The sequence below is a fragment of the Myiozetetes cayanensis genome, unplaced genomic scaffold, assembly GCF_022539395.1.
Source record: "Myiozetetes cayanensis isolate MyiCay16 unplaced genomic scaffold, myiCay2020 scf21, whole genome shotgun sequence".
NCBI lineage: Eukaryota > Metazoa > Chordata > Aves > Passeriformes > Tyrannidae > Myiozetetes > Myiozetetes cayanensis.
Window position 1 is genome coordinate 11,597,804 of NW_026087423.1, and position 18,649 is coordinate 11,616,452.

General features: G+C 42.0%; 1 protein-coding gene across 1 annotated transcript in view; it reads left to right on the top strand.

Annotated features, from left to right (window-relative positions):
* The first annotated feature begins 4,776 nt into the window (after nucleotides 1-4,776).
* The window catches only part of SFSWAP (splicing factor SWAP), a 28,748-nt gene continuing 14,875 nt past the window's right edge, over nucleotides 4,777-18,649 (top strand). Inside the window, 12 exon segments of the mRNA XM_050318674.1 lie at nucleotides 4,777-5,154; nucleotides 7,563-7,732; nucleotides 8,281-8,418; nucleotides 9,846-9,931; nucleotides 12,922-13,147; nucleotides 13,556-13,671; nucleotides 14,516-14,651; nucleotides 15,041-15,194; nucleotides 15,196-15,276; nucleotides 15,479-15,610; nucleotides 15,984-16,077; nucleotides 18,334-18,511. Of these exon segments, the coding sequence (XP_050174631.1) occupies nucleotides 4,901-5,154; nucleotides 7,563-7,732; nucleotides 8,281-8,418; nucleotides 9,846-9,931; nucleotides 12,922-13,147; nucleotides 13,556-13,671; nucleotides 14,516-14,651; nucleotides 15,041-15,194; nucleotides 15,196-15,276; nucleotides 15,479-15,610; nucleotides 15,984-16,077; nucleotides 18,334-18,511 (1,765 nt within the window). The 5' untranslated portion in view covers nucleotides 4,777-4,900.

Sequence of the window (18,649 nt, forward strand, 5' to 3'; positions counted from 1 at the left end):
AAGCCAAACAGTGAACACTGAAAGAAAAACTTCGGGGTTTTTCATCCAGGAAAATTCAAATTCTCAGAGGGGAAAAAAAATAACTGGGTTTGATTACTCAGACTGGCAATATCAGTATGCAGGTCCTTCAGCCTTCTTCCTCGGCATCTCTGCAGGTCAATGTGTCTCTCAGGGACACTTCCACACTTCCACACTCCTGGAGAGCCATTACTCAGTTGCATGACCGATAGGACCACTGGAGCCTGCTTGGATTTGTAAAAGCTGTCTTCCCAAAAGTTACCAGCTTTAAAAGTTATATTCTGACTCGAAGAAATGTTTCTTTCAAGAAGCATTTTTTGAATGTTTTATGCCTAAACACGAACACAAACCAACTTTCCCTCCTAAGTCCATATGATGACATCATTTCATGCAAAATACCAAGAGAGCAACTTTGCTGCCCACAGGCTTATTGGATAAACTGTCTGTGTCCTGATTCCTGCAGTCTGGGCAGACTCCATCAGCAATTCCTTTCAAAAGGTTTCTTTCCTCTGCACCCACACACCAAGGAACAGTTGGTTTCTATTTGACAAAATCAACGTTACAGCTCGACCCAGTCACATTTTAAGTTAATTTTCCATCAAACCTGAGTAAATTATAATTGCATTCAAGGCTCATGTGCTATAATATGGACTGAAGGTTTTACTTTCCATTATGGATCACCAAAACCCCCCGTGGTATGAATGGCAGATGACTCTGCACAGAATGATACACTTAAGAAATTGCTATTGGAGAACATTCTCAGGAATTAGAAAGTAATTGTGAGGCAAACAGCAATGAAAGGATCCAAGCTAAAGGGGAGCAAATCATATTCCAATTCCTTCACAAACACTGGGACAACAAAGGGAGGGAAAACCAATTTTTGGTGGTTTGTTTTATCTTTTGACACATTCCTGGGGCTTTTCTTATGGAATAAAGGAAGTAATGAACTGACTTTATTGACATTAAACTACCAGCATTAAAAGAAAGCCAAGATCACCAGCCAGTGTAGCCCCCACCACAGGAGGCTTAAAAGCTCCTCTGACGTCTCCTACCTGTGAAACTTTTCAATGTGTTGTCTTGAACGACTCCTCTTTGGTAAAGCATTTAAAAGCCATGTGCAAATAAAGTCTTCAAAAAATACCCTGCAGAACAGAAGGTTGCAGAACATTAAAGAAGCCAGTAAAATACGCAAACTGCTGCTGATCCCCTTTTTCCTCTAGGAATGATTAGGAGTCCTCCCAGCCCATATCTTTAGCAATTATTTGCTCACAGGAGTGCAGTATTGATTTCTCTAAAGCACACAGAGGGCCAGGAGTGCTTCAGCATCATTGGAGAGAAGCCTCAAGAAAGCAGTGGCTGCTGAACAGCAACATTTATTTCATTTGCAAAACCCCCAAACTGTCAGAGCCATGAAGTTTGCAAGTAAACCTTTCCCTGGTTTCTATGTTCATTCTATCATATAAAATGACAGTCTTTAATAATCTGTATTTCCCTGTTGTTTCTAGTAATAAATACAGTCTGACAATCCATTAAAGCTTTCAGATCTGTCTCAGGTTCTTTAAGCATGCCACTGTTATAAATCTGGCTGTTGCACAAGGGCAGACTTTGACATTTTGATATCTGTGTATTCCAAATGATATAATGTACAATTAAAAAAAAAAAAAAAGGCAGAAAGCATTTGTTTCTTTGTGTCTCAAGTGTCTCTTCAGGGAGCAGAACAATGATCATCAAGGTTCAGTTAGAAAGTCCATCAAGGAATGATATCACAACATTAGACAAATGGTGCTGCTCACAGGGAAAATAAGTTTATTTTTTTGTATTCAGTAAACCTGCTCAGCTATAGCCTTTTCTTCTTTTGCAGATAGGATTCCCCTTAATGGCTGTTCTTTGAATTTGTATCAAATCTCATTCCTAAATTACAGCTTCATAATTACTGAAAAAATTGCACGTGCTTCTGCACTGAACTGCTTACCCTATCCTGTATCTGCAGGGTCTCTGCTCCAGAGCTACAGATTTCATATCTCCCATGTGCTTGGAATAACATTTGATGCATTCCCTTGGTATGTTGAAAATTCCTTTATGTCACTGAAAGATGACAGAAATGGGGCTTTTCTTTAGAGACAGCTCAACACACTTTTCTCTCAAAACTAAATAGTAAGTGCTATTATACACTTTTAGCTAAATTGCAGAACAGTACTAGATGCCTACACCCCCAGTAAGACAGAGGAAAAAAAAAGACAGCCTAGGAAAGAAAAGCTTTCATTTTACTTTCTTTATTCTTGCTTTCCTACCTATAGCAAAATGAAAATACAAACAGTGAGAGGGAGGCAGATTAATTTTGTACATTTTCCCCATTACACCTTCCCTTTCTTCAACACAGCCAGAACAGCTGGGACTAATCCAGGGTGCTGAATGAAATAAAAACGGGCATTCTACCATATAAAGATTTTAAAAGTCTATAGTAAGTTCAATGTAATAGTAGTAGGTATTAAAGTTGGATGTATCTTTAAACGTGGTAAAAACCCATACCATATGTTATGATCAGCACCAAGATTCCTTCCCAGTGCTGGTGTAGAGTTAAAAAAATAAAAATAAAAAAAAAAGGGGAAAAGAATTTTTTACACATACATCCCCTTTTCCATTTCTTTCCATTATTTACAAACCACCGAACTCCCACAAATTAATTTTTAAAGCATTACCCCCTTCTGCTCTTAATAATTCAGTGGGAACATTATCAACACCTGGTGCTTTATTGTTCCTGGGTGCTTTGGTCGCCTCTTGGTTCTCCTACAAATGGCCCAGCCTTGGAAAACCCCAGCTCATCATTAAAGAGATCACCCTCTCCATCTCTCTGTAATTGCATTTTTTTGTAACCAAGTTTTCCATTTTGTCCTTTATCTGACTCATGCCCAGCTCATGTCCTTGTCTCAAAGGCTGATATCTCACTAACATGGTCTGAAGTTATCTTATTACGCTGCCACTTCAGCTGCACAGAGCCCTTTCTGTGCCACACCATCTTTCTGCTGAATCATTTGCATTACCAGAGGACTTACACAAGACAAAAAATCCTCAGCACACATTGCTTTCTTATACTCCCCATCCAAAACTTTTTGTTTTTTGAGCTCTTTCCACAGTTTTCTCCCGCTCTTTTTCTTTACTCCAGATGTTTCCCAGCTGGTATAAAATTGTTGCACAATAGTCAAAGCGTGTTCCCACCTGTAATACTTGGTGTTCAGGTCTGCATCTGTTCCTCAAAAATCAGACATTTGCTACACTTAGAACTCCTGTCTTCGTCAGAACAACTTAAGTCATTATTTTTATCACACACCGAGATCTCTCTGAAGCATCAACCTGTGTTCGCTGATAACTTTGAAGCATCAGATGATAACTGGCACCTTCCACATACTCAGGGGTAGAGATGTTAACTTCAGTAGAATTTTAACCATCTTTTCAAGGCTGGGGAATGGCAGGTGGAACTGCATACGAGTCACAGCTGCCTAAAAGCAGTGTTATAAAGCTTACTCAGATTTTTTAGCTCACTCCGAAAGACACTGAGGAACCTCCCACATATTGTTGTTTCAGATTTTATTACTCCAGATGAATAAAACGTCCAAGGACGCTTCTGGAATCCTCCTTTGGCGGGTTCACACGCTAGGGGGTATTTCTAGATGCTGATACAAACTATCCATGCCTCTTCCACTGCTCCTGCCTTGTTTTGCCCACGCTATCTCACATGTTTTGTTCCTTTGTGTACAATGAAGCCAGGACATTTTTTCCACAGGAAAACCCCAGCAGCTCTGCCTGCCTTTGGGAGCACCCCCAACCCCGGGTTACAGAGGCTGTGGAATAACCCTCAGTGAGAACCACCCAAACCTGCCTGTGCCTCCTGACAGAATTTTGTGTGAAATAGGCAAAACAACATGTTTCTCAGTACTGCTTGGAAGAGCGATGAAAGTGACAACACTGAGGTAAACGATATTGAAAATTTCAAGCCAGGTGACGTAATTCTAGCTAAAATAGTCCTTTGTGTACATATATACATATGTGTGTGTGTATATATATATATATATACACACACATGTACATATATATATATTTAAATATCCCTCAGTGCCCCAGGCCATCCCCTCTTCTTTTTAAGGGAATATTGGATGTGGGACTCAGGTTGAACTCATTGTCAGAGGCCTTTTCCAACATCATTAATGCTGCGAATCCCTCTTTGGCTCCCAGGCTTTGCTTTCCCCTTGAGCTCCTTGGGCGCTGCCTGAGGTGAATCCCCGCTTTCTGCTGCACCTCCGCACGCCCGCCCCGACACGGGGCCGAGCCCCCTCAGCCTGTCAGTCTCCCCCTGGGAATTTTTATTTATCAAAATTTGCTCTGGGTTGTTGTTTTTACCCCCCACGGGCCCATTTCTCCCCAGACGGACCGAGCGCAGCTCCCACTCCCCGGAGCCGCCTCAGGCGGCCCCTCAGAGCCCCCACGCGCCGGGGGGCGGGGCCTCCGCGCCGCTCCGCCCCCCCGCGCTCCGCACTTTCGCCACGCCCTCGCCGCCTCCCACGCCGGCCCCCCGAGTCCTGTAGCCGTTGTTGTCGAACGCGCCGCGTCTCGCTGGTACCGCAGAACCTCCCTAGGCTGCCTTTTCCCGCCGGGTTTCACGCTCTGCCTGCCGGAGCCTGCGGCGAATCTGCTGACCCCAAGAGCCAGCCCGGCCCTGCCCTTGCGGCGGCAGCGGAAGCGGAAGCGCCGCCATTTTGTCTCGGGTGATGGCGGCCGTGGCGCTGCGGGGCCGGCGGGTTTAGCGCGGGCCCGGCCCTGGCCGCACTCGCTGCTCGGACAGTCGCTGTGCCTGCGAGCCGCCGCCGCCTCGCTGCGGGCCCCGGCCATGTACGGAGGGGCCGGAGGGTCTCGACGGACTCCGGAAGAAGCAGGCCCGCCGCCCCTGATGTTGTTGTCAGGCGGGGCAGCGGTGCCCGGGCCCCCCGGAGCAGGCGGAGGTGGAGGCGGGAATAGCCGTGTGGAGCTGCTGGTGTTCGGCTATGCCTGCAAGCTGTTCCGGGATGATGAGAAGGCCCAGTACCAGGAACAGGGGCGGCACCTTATTCCTTGGATGGGAGACCCCAAGATCATGATCGATAGGTCGGTGTAACACAACCCCCCAGACCGTGCTGCGAGCCCTCCTCCTGTGATAGCCTCTCTCTGTTTCCCCCCCTTGTGCTGTGGGCAGGTGAGGGCGGGGGGGATGAGCGGCGGGGATGTTCTTCGAGGGCGGCTCCCCCTGGAGAAGCGCTCCGGGGGCTGCGCTGGGAGCTCGGCGTTCCCCGCCGGAGGTTCCCGGCAGGGCGCGGCGGAGAGCGGGGAAGGGGCTGTTCCTTTTCAGTGCGGACCTCGAACATCCTCTGCTCCTCACCCGGAGTCCCGGGGAGCCCGGCTGCGTTGGGAATACCTTGTTAGGCGCGCTGCGTGTTCTCTGGGTGAGAACGGCGCAGTGTGGGCAGCGCAGGGGTGTTTTTACCCACCTCGGAGCAAAGAGGAATTTCTTATCTCTCCTACATGGTCTGGCTGCAGGCTGTTGGTGGGACACCCCAGAAGCGATTCTTGGCCTAATTACATTTTCCTTGTGCCACGATTCACTGTATTAGTCAGAGTGGAGTTGATTTTGGGTGCTTGCTGCTCAAGTTTTGTGTGAGAGGTGGCTTTTTTTTTTTTTTGGTGGTTGTTCATGCAGTAGGTCCAGGTTGGTGGCCAGAGGCAGGAGTAGAATCTGCTTTGATGTTCCTTCTGGTCTCTGAGTTGTTGTTTCAGCGGTGCAGGTTGGGATTTAGAAATTAATTCATTCAGAAAGAGTGTTCTGGGTGTTTTGCTGGAGAGAGGGAAGATGGGAGGTCAGGTTGGTTGTATTTCAGTGGAGCGCTGAAAGAATAATTTAAGAGTTGTGGCTGACCCTGAAAACCTCAGTGGGAAGGATTTTGGTTTGAAAAGGATCACATGACATACTGTAGATATTTGTTCCCTCGATTTCATTATTGCTTTGGTGCTGGACTTGATTTTCTTGTTGTGACTTAAGAGCTGCATTTGGCTTGGGAAAATGTCAGTAAGGGAAGGTCTTTCCACTCCCTTCCGTAAGACTGGAGGAAAAAAGAAGTGGCCCTTGCACTGCTTTGGTGTCTGTACTGTCAATGACTTCTCTGTCATTGAAATCAGTTTGATAAATTGAAATAAGCACAAACACAGGGAAAAGCAGCCCTCAGTGCTCGTGGCTGTGCTCCGTTCTCAGTGACACGAGGATGGAGGTGTCACACCGCACCCCTGTGATCCAGGTCACGTCTGTGACAGATCTCATGGGCAGGTAGAGGATGTTTTTGGGGTCCTGTGCAGCAGCAGCCCCGTTCCCAGATGGCGCAGAAATTGTAGGGAGCAAACACTTGAGTATGTGCACGTCAGCACCGAAACACCCGAACAACCTACACTTGTGAGCCGAGGCAGCTTGCAATTGCTAATCCTATAAACTCCTTTGGAAGCTTAGGTTCCTTTTATCTCCAGCAGCAGGAAGCCTCCATTACCACCATTCTGAGAAAAGCACGTTGCCATGAGAAGACTTGGGTTGAAGTTTGCCTCTGGACAGAGCTTGATTAACCAGACCCGTGCGTTCCGCTCGCTTTTTGCCACGAGAATATTTTACTTTCTTTGTTTTTGGTCTAGCGAGTTGGCACAAGTCAAGAGTTGTGTGTGTGGGAAGACGCCTCAGCGGAGTCGAGTTTCCTGTCACTTTGCTTTTCCAATCAGTTTCTCTTGCTGGTGCACAAACATTATCCCAGGGCAGTGCTTTTCCTGCAAACCAAACCAAACCGTCTCCTGGCAGACGGGCGCTGTCCGTCGCCGATCTCTGCCGGTTTTGCGCTGAACCTCCTTAAGTTGCATGTTTATGTTACTGTTCCTATGTATGTGTGTCTCTCTATCACATAACCCAGAACTTATTTCCTCAGCCAAATGGCTAGGGGCCGAGCCTAGCCATGATTTTACCTCCAATGGACGCAAGTTTCTATGGTGAAGATTTCTCCTGAGAGTTCGGGACTAGCAGGAAAGAAGCGAGGAAATTTCGACCGTTTGGTTCTTACGGATAGGTATTTATGTACTCGGGTTTGTGTGAATGTAAGCTATTTGACTTTCCAGAAAAAAAAAAAAAAAAACGTATTTTGCAAGTGGCATTGATTGGTTGGTTGAAGCACGTACGGTAAGAGCTGTTAAGGAAATGGATCCCACTTTAAAAAAAAAAAAACTATTAAAAGGATAACTTTTTTTTTGCCTTTAATTGTTAATAATTTAGTAGTTTCTTTGAGAGGAATTTAGACTGTTAAATTTTCAATAGTTGGTGACAAATGATTAGCAAAATTAAATCGTAACTTCTAAAAAGGGAGAGTTTGCGTTAACGTATAAGTATTTTATTTTTTTTTTTCTTTTTTCATTTTTTATGGGTAAGTATTTTAAGTAGTCACATAAACCCAAGCCCTAAGTTCTTTGCATTGACCAGCTGTTTCATCCTGCAGGTATGATGGGCGTGGTCACCTGCATGACCTCTCTGAGTACGATGCTGAGTATTCCACGTGGAACAGAGATTATCAGCTGTCGGAAGAGGAGGCTAGAATAGAAGCCCTCTGTGATGAAGAGAGGTATTTAGCCTTGCATACGGACTTGCTTGAGGAGGAGGCAAGGCAAGGTATTTGCTCAAGGAAACTTCCTGAGTTTAGCACACTGTTGAAAGAAATTATGGTGCAATTAAATTTACTCCTAATTTTATACTCTCTTTTTCTGATGTTATCTTGACAGTACCCAGTGGAATCGAAAAGCGGGAGGCTTTGCGTATGGGAGAGGACCTCAGGATAGTTTAACTGTAGAGCCATACAGAAATTGCCCAGATTCTGAGAGCAGGCTGGGATTTCAGACCTCCCCTCCTCCCCCCAAAATGCCCCAAAATAAACACACTGTGCTTCTTTTTTAGTGTTGTATAAGTGAAATTCCGTGCTTTATGTGCATAATTGCATTAGAGTGTCTTAATCCGCAGCCTGTGTCTCTTCAAGAAGAATTAAGTGGTCAGCACGTGTTACGTGCTGTGTTTTTCTGTTCAGGTTTTAATGAAAGCTAAAATGATCAGGTGAAAACTTCTAATTTTAAAACTGAAGTAAGAATTATTACTTCTTTTTTTTTTTTTTTAATCAATTAGCTTCCAAATGTGTTCTAATGTTGGCAATTGCATTTTTGTTCAAGAGGAGGAATATAAAAGACTGAGTGAAGCTTTGGCAGAGGATGGTACCTATAATGCAGTGGGATTCCGTTATGGCAGTGATTATTATGACCCTTCAGAACCCACTGAGGAGGAGGAGCACCAGCCTGCAAAACAAAGAGGTAAGGGGTAAAAATAGCAAGGGTGAATTGAGAGGGAGGACTCTGCACCTCTGTGTCTTGCAGTTGCAGGCTGAAAATATCTGTGTCATTCAAGTGCAATTAAAAATTCTCAAAGCACTTCATCAAAGTCTTTGTGGGACTCTGTTACTGAGTTTTTGCAGACTTTGTTCTTGATGAGCTTAAATGTTTTCTGTTACAGCACAGTCAATACTGCAGCAGTCAGGGAATTTAATTCTGCTGTCTTGCAGGTTCTTATGAAGAAAAAGCTAATAATTCCTCTCATGGCTGTCTGTTGACACTGTGTTTCTTAGTCAAGAAGGAAAATAAAATAGTCAACATAGAATAGTAATTAATAAGAATATATATTTTTTAAGTTTAGATTTTGTCATCTTAATTATCAGAAATGAGTCTGTCTTCAACACAGTGGGCCTGTTCCATGACCTAAAAAGTACAGAATTAAGTTCTCATGTTCCCATCTCTAATTACAATGACTTTGTATTTTTAGCATGAAGCCTTAAAGAAGCTTTCAATGGTTTTTGAACTAAGTTGAGTGAGGATTGTTTAATTAACAGTTGGGTTGCCTAAGTACATATGGATGTGTTCTGTGGTATGAGATGTGCTTTTCTTACCAAGGTGTGTGTGCTGCAGTGCAGGATCATTTTAGGTGCTAAAGCTTATTCAGTGTTTTTTGCTGCTGTGTGGGAGAGGTTGTGTCAGGGCAGTGTCTGTGTTGCTTGCATTCCACAGAGGGTTTTTTCTGTACTCTTATCTCATGCTGAATTGCATTTTCTCTTCTGGGGTTTAATTCATTTGTTTTAGACTCCATCCCCAAATTGTGTTAGCAGGAGCTGCTACCAAAAGAAACCCTCCCATTCTGATTTGTCTGCTTCTTCCTTCTTTCCTTAATGCTAAAATTTCTCTGTGTCTTTGGAGAGTTAAACTAATTGAGTTCATTTAAAAAAAAACCAAAACCCAGCCCACCAGAAAACAACCAAAAACCCCTTTGTTGGCTGCTCTGTGTGCGTGGTGAGGCTGCTCTGCTGTGCCCGGAATTCCCATGGTCAGGTGTCCTTGGTCCTACCTAGTTTGTGAGGGGAAAACTGGACTACAATTTCTCTTAAAACCAGTAGAATAGATAATACAACGAGTTACTTTCTAAAGTAAACTTTTCACTTCGATTATTATAAAATTTTGCAGAGCAAAATATTTTCTGGGGGACATTTTTGCTGTAGCAAATAACAGAACGTTAAACAAATTGTCCTTTATAACCATATTTAAATGTCTTCAGTGCAAATTTACAGTTGCACTTGATAAATTCCTTTATTGCACATCCTTTTGGATATACTTTATTTTAATAACTGTTCTTGAACATTTGGGTGCTTTGACATGTTTTGTCCTATAGTATTTTCTTCTGTTGTTTCTTGTAGAAGCAGCTCAGACAGAAAATATAGAGGAAAATGAAGAACCTTTCGTTGCCCCTCCGGGACTGAATGTACCCTCTGATGTGGAACTGGTAAGTGTGTAAATTTAGTTCAGCTGCACTTCTGCCAACTTTTGAGGAGTTAATGGTTTGGTGACTGGATTGGTTTTTTCCCATTAACTTTACTGTGGTATATTTTAAATTATTCTAAAAGAGTGGCTTAATTTCAAATGTTCTTTCTTGAATTCTTGAGTTCTGTGAACACTCTTGAATCTTCTTTTTTTCGCTGAAATGATTGCAGGGCTTATTCTGAGTGCATTTAGTATCACTTGTGATATTCTTTTAGATAATGCAGAGAAGGGGCAGTTGCTCTTGGAATGGATTCTTGCTGAGATGTCAGGGTTGACATTCTGAACGTAAAGGACCATTAAACCAAAAGATTGCTTCTGTTCAAGAGGTTTTCTCTGGATTCTTTTTAATTGAGTCCCAATCTGAAGGGGATAGGAATTGGCCAAGTGTAAAGGCTGGGTTTGAAACTAGCCTAAGTGTGAAATAACTTGAAAGTACTAGCTTGTAGAAGTTTATAGAAGCTCTTTCGTTCCTGTGATGTCACCAGAATTTGCTACATAATTTAAACTTAATTACAACTTGTGTATTTTTCCTGCTACCTGAAGGGAGTTGAACAGACACCTGCCTGAGTACAGTTCTAACCATGAGGGTTTTCAGTTTATATCAATTTTTGTAAAAGATACTGGGAAATCAAATAATATTCATTCTTCTATACCCATGGTCATGAAAGTGTTAATTTATGTGTGGGCTCAACTTGATATTCTCATCTTGATAACCTTGACCAGTAAGGATTCAAAACACTCTGCCAGAATAACTAATAGTGAGCACAGGATATTTGTGTAAGAGTGTTTTTCTACTTCATTAGCTTTTAATTAAAAATATTTATCCTGTTGTGTTTTTTTTACATGAAATAAGAGCTATTTAACCAAACTAATGTGCAACTTACTCTAATTTTACTTCCTCCTCTTTACAATTTATAATGCATTTCATTAGTGAGGTGCTCACCAACCTAGTTCTAAATTCAGGGAAGATTTTTATATGCTACCTTTAAATAATGAGTTACACTTTAGCCTTATAATGTATAAGAACCTTGAGTTCTCAGAGAGAAGCTGCTTATTTTGCAATTGGATGCTGTTTCCAAGCAGTAACTGTTGGTTTAGGCAGCTGCTTGGCTCGAGTTTTGTTCTGAAACTTCAGGTATATTTTCTATGCATGTTGCAGAATGCAGTGTGGGACTTACTGAAGTAATTTCCCAGTCAGTTATTGAACTGCAGTATGTTCACATAAACAGAAAGCAAAATGTAGATGTATTTGGTTTTGAGTAAAAAGAAAACAAACCAGCAAACATCAAAATGTCCAGACAGCAGCTCTGAAAACAGTGTATACTTGACCTTGGATTGGGAATTGTGAGGATTTGGTTTTCTGCAAGCCTTGATTTGTTGTTGTTGTTCTAGTCATTCAGCTTTACCAGGGAACATATTTATTTTGTATTTTTTTATTTCGACTGCTGGGAGGAACAGAAGCCTGGTAAAGGTCACTTGTAGACTTTAAATCGTTTTGGGGAGGAAGCTGCTTGGAAATAACTTAAAATTTGAGAGTCAGCTTGCTAATGTGGAGGTTTTGCTCACAGCCTGCAAGGTGCAGTTCAACAAAGACAGATATGAAATATCTTCTGTAATACAAAATGCAAATATTGAAGATGAGTCAGGCAGCACAACTGCTAAAAAAGGTCCAGAGGCTGTAGTGAGATGGAGAATGTTGAGTGTGTGGCAACCCCAACTGCAGCAGTTGGAGTTCTTCCACTGCTTCAAACTGTGATTATGGGCAGAGATGACTTTTTCACCGGTGCATTTCAAGTAGTCTGTGGATGCTATGAAAGTGGGCTGCGAGAGGAAATTATCAGTTAATAACTTCTGAGGAGAGATAGAATCACAAAAACTTGATATGTCTGGTGAAAATGATAATGCACAAATTGTTATCAGTTTATTAAGAACTTCATTGCGTCTAATTAAAATAATCTGTGCTAGGATTTTAAAGGGACAAGTAAAACTTGTAACAACTAGTTATTTGACATGGTGAATGTGTTGTCCTGGTGGATCCAGTTGTCTGAAAAGAGCCTTTAAAAATGGGCTGTTTGATTATATTCAGATTTTTTTCCCTACATGGAGCACCATGTTTCCAGTCCTCTGAAAAGCATTTTCTGGGCTTTGCAGCATAGTTCTGTATTTAAACCAATAAAAATGCAAAGCTAAACCGAATCATTAGTGTGACACTTCAGTTTCTGTAGGCACACAGAGTATGTGTTTCTGCAGTTTAGTAAGCACAAGACAAACAGCTGAGTTTGAAGTTAAGGACAGTGAATGATGTTCATTCATTCTTTAACTGTTCTCCTCTTCTCTTCTTGGGTTTGATATGGCAGTGCTCCCTAGATGGGATTTCAGGAGTGGAATGCATGGATGCTGCCTAACTTTATTAATTTTACGTTTTCTTTAATTGTTAAGGTGTTTGATGACTCTTTAGGGCAATGTGACAGCACATAGGAATTACAGTTCTTGTGTTGGTCTTGAGAGGCGACGTGTTCCTCCCAAGCAAATGCAAAGTAACAAACTTTTCTAGTTAGGGAACAATATTTGCACGCTTAGAGATAACAGAAATAAGGGGAGCTCTGGGGATGAAGATCATATATTGTGAGTCTTCAGATTACCTTGAGGTGTTGTAACACCAAACTCACCCTGGATTTGTTCCCCTTCGGTTTGGTGTGCGGTGGCAGAAACAGTTGTGCTGATCTTGCCAAAGGAACTGAGCGAGCAGCTGGGAAGGATTGAGACTGTGTTGGTGATTTTGTAGTGCTCACCTGCTTTCATTAGCTGTGAGACCCCCAGAAACCTGAGCTGCCAAACAAATCTAAGAAGGGCGGGGAACTCCTGCTCTTTCTAATTAATTCCCTTTGGAGCTGTAACACGCCGTACAAGCTGCCTGTGGAAACACAGATATGTGGTATTTGCCTCCCCCAGCCCCCGACAGCGAAGATGCACGCCATCATCGAGCGGACGGCCAACTTCGTGTGCAAGCAGGGAGCGCAGTTCGAGATCATGCTGAAGGCCAAGCAGGCCCGCAACTCCCAGTTCGACTTCCTGCGCTTCGACCACTACCTCAACCCCTACTACAAGTTCATCCAGAAGGCCATGAAGGAGGGACGATACGCGGCCCCTTCCGAGAGCAAAGCGGACGACAAGAAACGTGAGTTGTTGCCTGGCCTGGGGCAGCCGAACAGCCGCTGGGGCCACGTCCCTTTGGTGTTACCCCCCAGCTGAGGTTGAGGGGATGATTCAAAACCTCCCTTAAATTGGAGGAGATTTTTTAAAAAAGATACTGGTTTGGAAACCTTTCAGCTACTGGAGCTGTTGTTATTTCGGAGGTTTTAGAAGCTCTCATATAGCTCAGCAGAAGGACTCAACACTTTGGTGTTAGTCTTACGGATGTCTTGCTGATGTCTGGCAGTATCTTCTTGTATCTGTGTTGTTGTGGATAAGCCAATTGATATAATTGAGGCTTGCTTAAGAATTCGTGCTTTTGCTGTATCATCTTTCTCTCCCAATGCCAACTCAGAGCAAACCCAAATACAGTTCAGGTATTGCTTTTATTTAGACTCGAGAGTCAAATCTGAGGAAGATGATGATGATGACGACGACGATGATGGAAATTATCTGCATCCGAGTCTCTTTGCATCAAAAAAATGCAGTAGGCTCGAAGAGCTCATGAAGGTACTTGACCATAATAAAATTACTTTCTATTTTGTAAAACACCTGATTCATGGACACAGAAATTACAATATGCAGATGTTCGTGTCTTTTATTGACAAAGGTTTGGGGTTTTTTACAGACTGTAATTGAAGTCTGTTTTGATAGGCTTTTGAGTTATCTTTTCTCTAGTACATAAATTGTTATTTTTCCATTTGTAAGGAATTATATTTCTATTTTTGATGCCCTCTGGTATTGAGGGCATCACTCAAGGATTTATCCCACAGAACCTGTGTTGAAGCAGAAGAGATTAAGGTATTTAATGCCTTCTGTATATAAACTGAGAATTTTTCTTTTTAGATTTTAGTGAATAAAATATTGACATGAAGTAGCACTTTCAGCAAATAATATTTCACTAGAATTTACTACTCTTTACATGTAAATTTTGCTGGATGTGTTAGTTATTTTTATTTTCTGAGTCTGGGCAGTGATAGAATAATGGGACTGACAGATGGTTGGATGTATTTGAGCCTTTCAGAGGAATGGCTTTGGTGCTGCCTCAGACAAGGCAGTTCCGTGGCTTATCCCAGCCATGGCAGTAAATGGCTAACAGAAATAACCACTTTTTTTTATGCCATGCATTTCTGTTCACGTGGAATTATTTTTGTTTCGTTTTCCACTAATTTTCAGAAATGTTGATTCTGATATGAGAGCTACAAAAAGAGTAACTTCTATTAGGAAGTTTGCACAGAATTGTCAGTGTCTATTAACTCAGACAAATATGCCTTCCCAAATATGTTGGTGCTATCGTGCCTTAAATATGTACTTCCAATTTTAATCTCTTTTTCTCCTCTGAAAACCTTTCCAGCCTTTGAAGGTGGTAGACCCCGATCACCCCCTTGCAGCGCTGGTGCGCAAAGCGCAGTCAGACAACAACTCCTCCACAGCACAGTCAGCAGACGGGGCAGCTGTGCAGACGTCACAGGCAGAATACTCCTCTGATTGTAAGTGCTTTGTGATTAGGCAGCTGCTGGAGTGTCTTGATGAATTGTGTGGGGATGCTGGTGGGAAGAGAACACGTTGGCTTCACGTTCATCCTGTGTGTTTATTCTTTTTCAGTCTCCTGAAGGTGCATTCTTTATTACCTCTAACCTTCAGTACTTGTGCATTCTGTCCCTTACTCCACCTATTTCTTAGTCAGCCTAAGTGCATTAATATGAGCCACCTTCTTTTTCTCAGTTTTTCTTTTTACACAAGAGATCGAGTGCCATTTCTTAGTGTGTGTGGTGTGAATCAGGATTCCCTGTGCGTGTGTACTGTTGCAATAACTGTTTTTCTAACTGGGTGTTTTTCTTCTAATTAGAACATTGTTCTTAAATGTGTCTTTTTCCAGCAACGGTGGCAGCCATGTATTACAGCTACTACATGCTCCCTGACGGCACCTATTGCCTCGCACCTCCGCCTCCAGGAATAGATGTTGCCACCTACTACAACGCCCTGCCCGCAGGGGTGACTGTGTCCAGCACTACAGGGGTAGCAGCAGTGCCTCCCCCCTGGCACCACACCCCCACCTCCCCCAGACACGAGTGACAGCAGCAGTGGGTTGACTTCCACCACAACATCTACAAGGTACCTTGTGCAGATTTGCTCATCCGTATCAGGGGTCTTCCTGCCCTTCAATGTGGAATATTTAGTATATGGAGTGTTCTGTTACTGAATGGAGTGCGCACAGAGAACAAACCTCTGCGTACCTTTTTGTTGTTGTTAAAGCAAGAGTCTGAAAGGTATTTACGTTCTATTTATAAAAACCATTTACTCTTGATGTTTTCAGCACAATTGCTCCAGTGGTTGCCATTATACCTCCGCCTCCAGATATCCAACCCGTCATTGATAAGCTGGCTGAGTATGTCGCTAGGAATGGGGTAAAATTTGAAACCAGTGTTCGTGCCAAGAATGATCTCAGGTAAGAGAAAATGTTATTTAAACTTGCATTTGAAAAGTTGAGGGTTTCGTTTTTAAGTGTATTACCAGGGCATGTGGGTTTCAAGTAGAGAAATACTGTATGTTTTTTTTTTTTTTTTTAAATTGAAATTCAGGGACCTACTTAAAAGTAATGCCAAAGCATTATTGCCCAAATTCTCAAAAAAACCCCAGCCTATCAAAAATGTCTCCAGTAAGCATACTCTGAATATATATCCTCTGAAGTTCAGGGCTAAGTAAGAGTGCTTCCAAACACCAAATAATGTTCCATTTGCTAGAGAAAAGTAGATGGCAAGGGATTGTTGGTATTCACTATGTTCACGTGCATTTTCACATACTTGGTTTTCTTTTCACAGGTTTGAGTTCCTGCAACCATGGCACCAGTATAATGCTTATTATGAATTTAAAAAACAGTTCTTCCTTCAAAAAGAGAGCAGTGACAACTGCCAGGTACATGTGTGTTTGTATATACTCCTACTAAAAATGCAGTGAAAGTGGGAAAAGGACTGGTTTATCTGTTATGTTACCATGAGACATTTTAAAAATGGAACACTGAATTATGGAGAGATTGTGCAGCAAAGGATGGGATGCTTTTTTTTGTTGTTTTTCAGTTTTGTACGTCATTTACGTAAGGATATAGTGAGGTGGAGTGGTATTTAATTCTTTTTTACTATAAGCCACTTCACTGTGGTTGCAATATAAAATGACAACCTTAAAATCCTCGGGCTTTCTCTAGGAGGGGATGTATGTTTGTGGAGCTTTAGAGCTGTTGGAGGATTGTGATCAGTGTTGTGCTGTCAGAAAGGGGAGGTACGAATTTTAACCACCCGTGCCTTCTCATGTGCCTCGTGGTTGTCTCTACCACAGTAGCACAGAGGCTGGACTAGTTTTCTGACATGCTTTTTTCTAAGAAAGGTTTTGTTAAAGAGTCCTGTCATGACTGCAAACAATACTGGAGCTTCAGAATCTCACAGCAGTTTCCTACTTGCTTTGCTTCTCCTAGTCCATGTTATTAGAAGGTGATAGCCAGACTTGGCATCCATGTCTGTAACTATTCTCGTGCTAGCTCATTAGATTGTTCTCTTACTGAAAAGAAATTTGCAAATAGTATCAGAACTACATTATCTGATGTTAACTTTTCATGGGAAAGAGCTATTTTTTTTTTAGGCCCTATGTCATTTGTCATCTCAAGGCTTAGATTGGGGAGCCTTAAACTGAAGAAGGTAGGCCTGTGGGTAAACTCCTCGGAATTGCTTTGTGGAAAATGAAGAAATTCAATACTCATTGCTGTTTGAAACACTTGTGTCTGATGTTTTGTTTTGATAGTGAACAATGTTGTGAAAATACTGTTTTTAAAGATAAGCTGTGGTAAATACTATCTTACTCAGCTGATAAATTGCAAGCAAAATTGTCCTGTGCCACAATGTCGACTGTTATTCTAGAATGTCTTATTTGCAAACCAGTGGGTTGAATTCTTAATACTTGTGTAATTAATAGGGACTAATTAACACTTATTTGGGGGGAAATTGTACACTAACCAAAGCATAATAATAAAGGATTCATTTTAAATGTTCAGATGAGTACAGCTAAGAAGCAACAGAAGCTGACTTAAGTCCCTCGAGGTCAAGTGTAGCAATGCACATTTTTGTACTGCATGGCTTTGTAGATAATGCCATTCTCTTCATTTTTTAAAAGTAATGATTTCAATGTTATCTTTATGCTTTAGTAATACATGTACAGGCAACTAATGCAATTGATGCTTCTCCTTCTGGCCATTAAAGTTAATAAGAAATTGTACTGCTGGCCCCAGTAAATACAGGACAAAGTCTTTGATTTCATTGTGTTTTACCCCTTCGAGGATTTCCAGAAATTACTTCTGTTGGTCAGGGAGTGGCTGCAGGGAAGATCTGCTCAGTGCCTCAATTTCAGCATCAAATGCACTGAACAACAGTGGAATGCAACCAACCTATTTACTGAGAGGCACATTTCAGTGTTAAATTACTTAATGTCTTCACCTGACTCACCATGCAAATATTTTGAATGTTCTGTAATATCCATCTTGAAATTTTTATCCTGTGAGTTCAGAGATCATCCTGAATGATTCAGTCATGTAATAGCACAACCAGGAATTCTTTACTCCCCTTGAGAGATCTCAGCACATCTGTACTGTATCAAAAAACATTGCTAGGCCCAATGTTCTTCAGCAAGATGTTGGAACAAATCAACCTATGTTGACCCCTGTAAAATTTAATTCTGTTGAAGAAGTTATCTTGCATTTGTACATTAGGAAAAACATGTTGGAAGCTTGTGTTTTGTCCCTGGGAATCAATGTTAATGGGTTTGGTCTCTGACCCTGAAGGTCAAGACCTTAAGAATAATCTTTGGGAAAAAAAAGCATATGCTTTTAGGGACTAATGTTAAAAATGCAATTTTGAAAGCAGTTTTTGGCAAAAGTATATCAGCTGAAGAACATTCTCTTTGCTGTAAAATCACATGTTCTTACAGTAGGTCTGTAGGTTTTACAGCCTGTGGGTTTACGTGAGGCAGACTTACGGTCGTGAGTGCTCAGTGATATAAAAATAGCTGTTATGTGATTAGCTGATAATGTGATTTTTGAAATGGCTGGCAAAACTGCAGCTCCACAGACACTGCATTAATTGTTTCATAACCACCCAGTTAGTAATTCTGCACATTTCTTTTGAAAAGGGAGTATCTTCCTCTGAAGATGTTCCAGCAGACACTGCCAGTGATACACCAAGTGAGACTCAGTTTGCAGATGAACATGCACCTGAGGATGCATCTGAGCCAAGCTCTAAAGGAGTTCCAGGAACTAAAAAAGATGTTCCTCCTCCTAAAGCTGTCAGTGATGGCAAACTGGTGAAAGGTATGTTAAAGTGATTTATTGGGCGTGAAAGTGTTTGTTAACATATATATATAAGGGAAAAAAGGAAGGTGGGAGAGAGGTGGGGGGAAGTAGGGACAAGAATTTCATCATGCAAAAAAATACATTTGCACTGAAGAC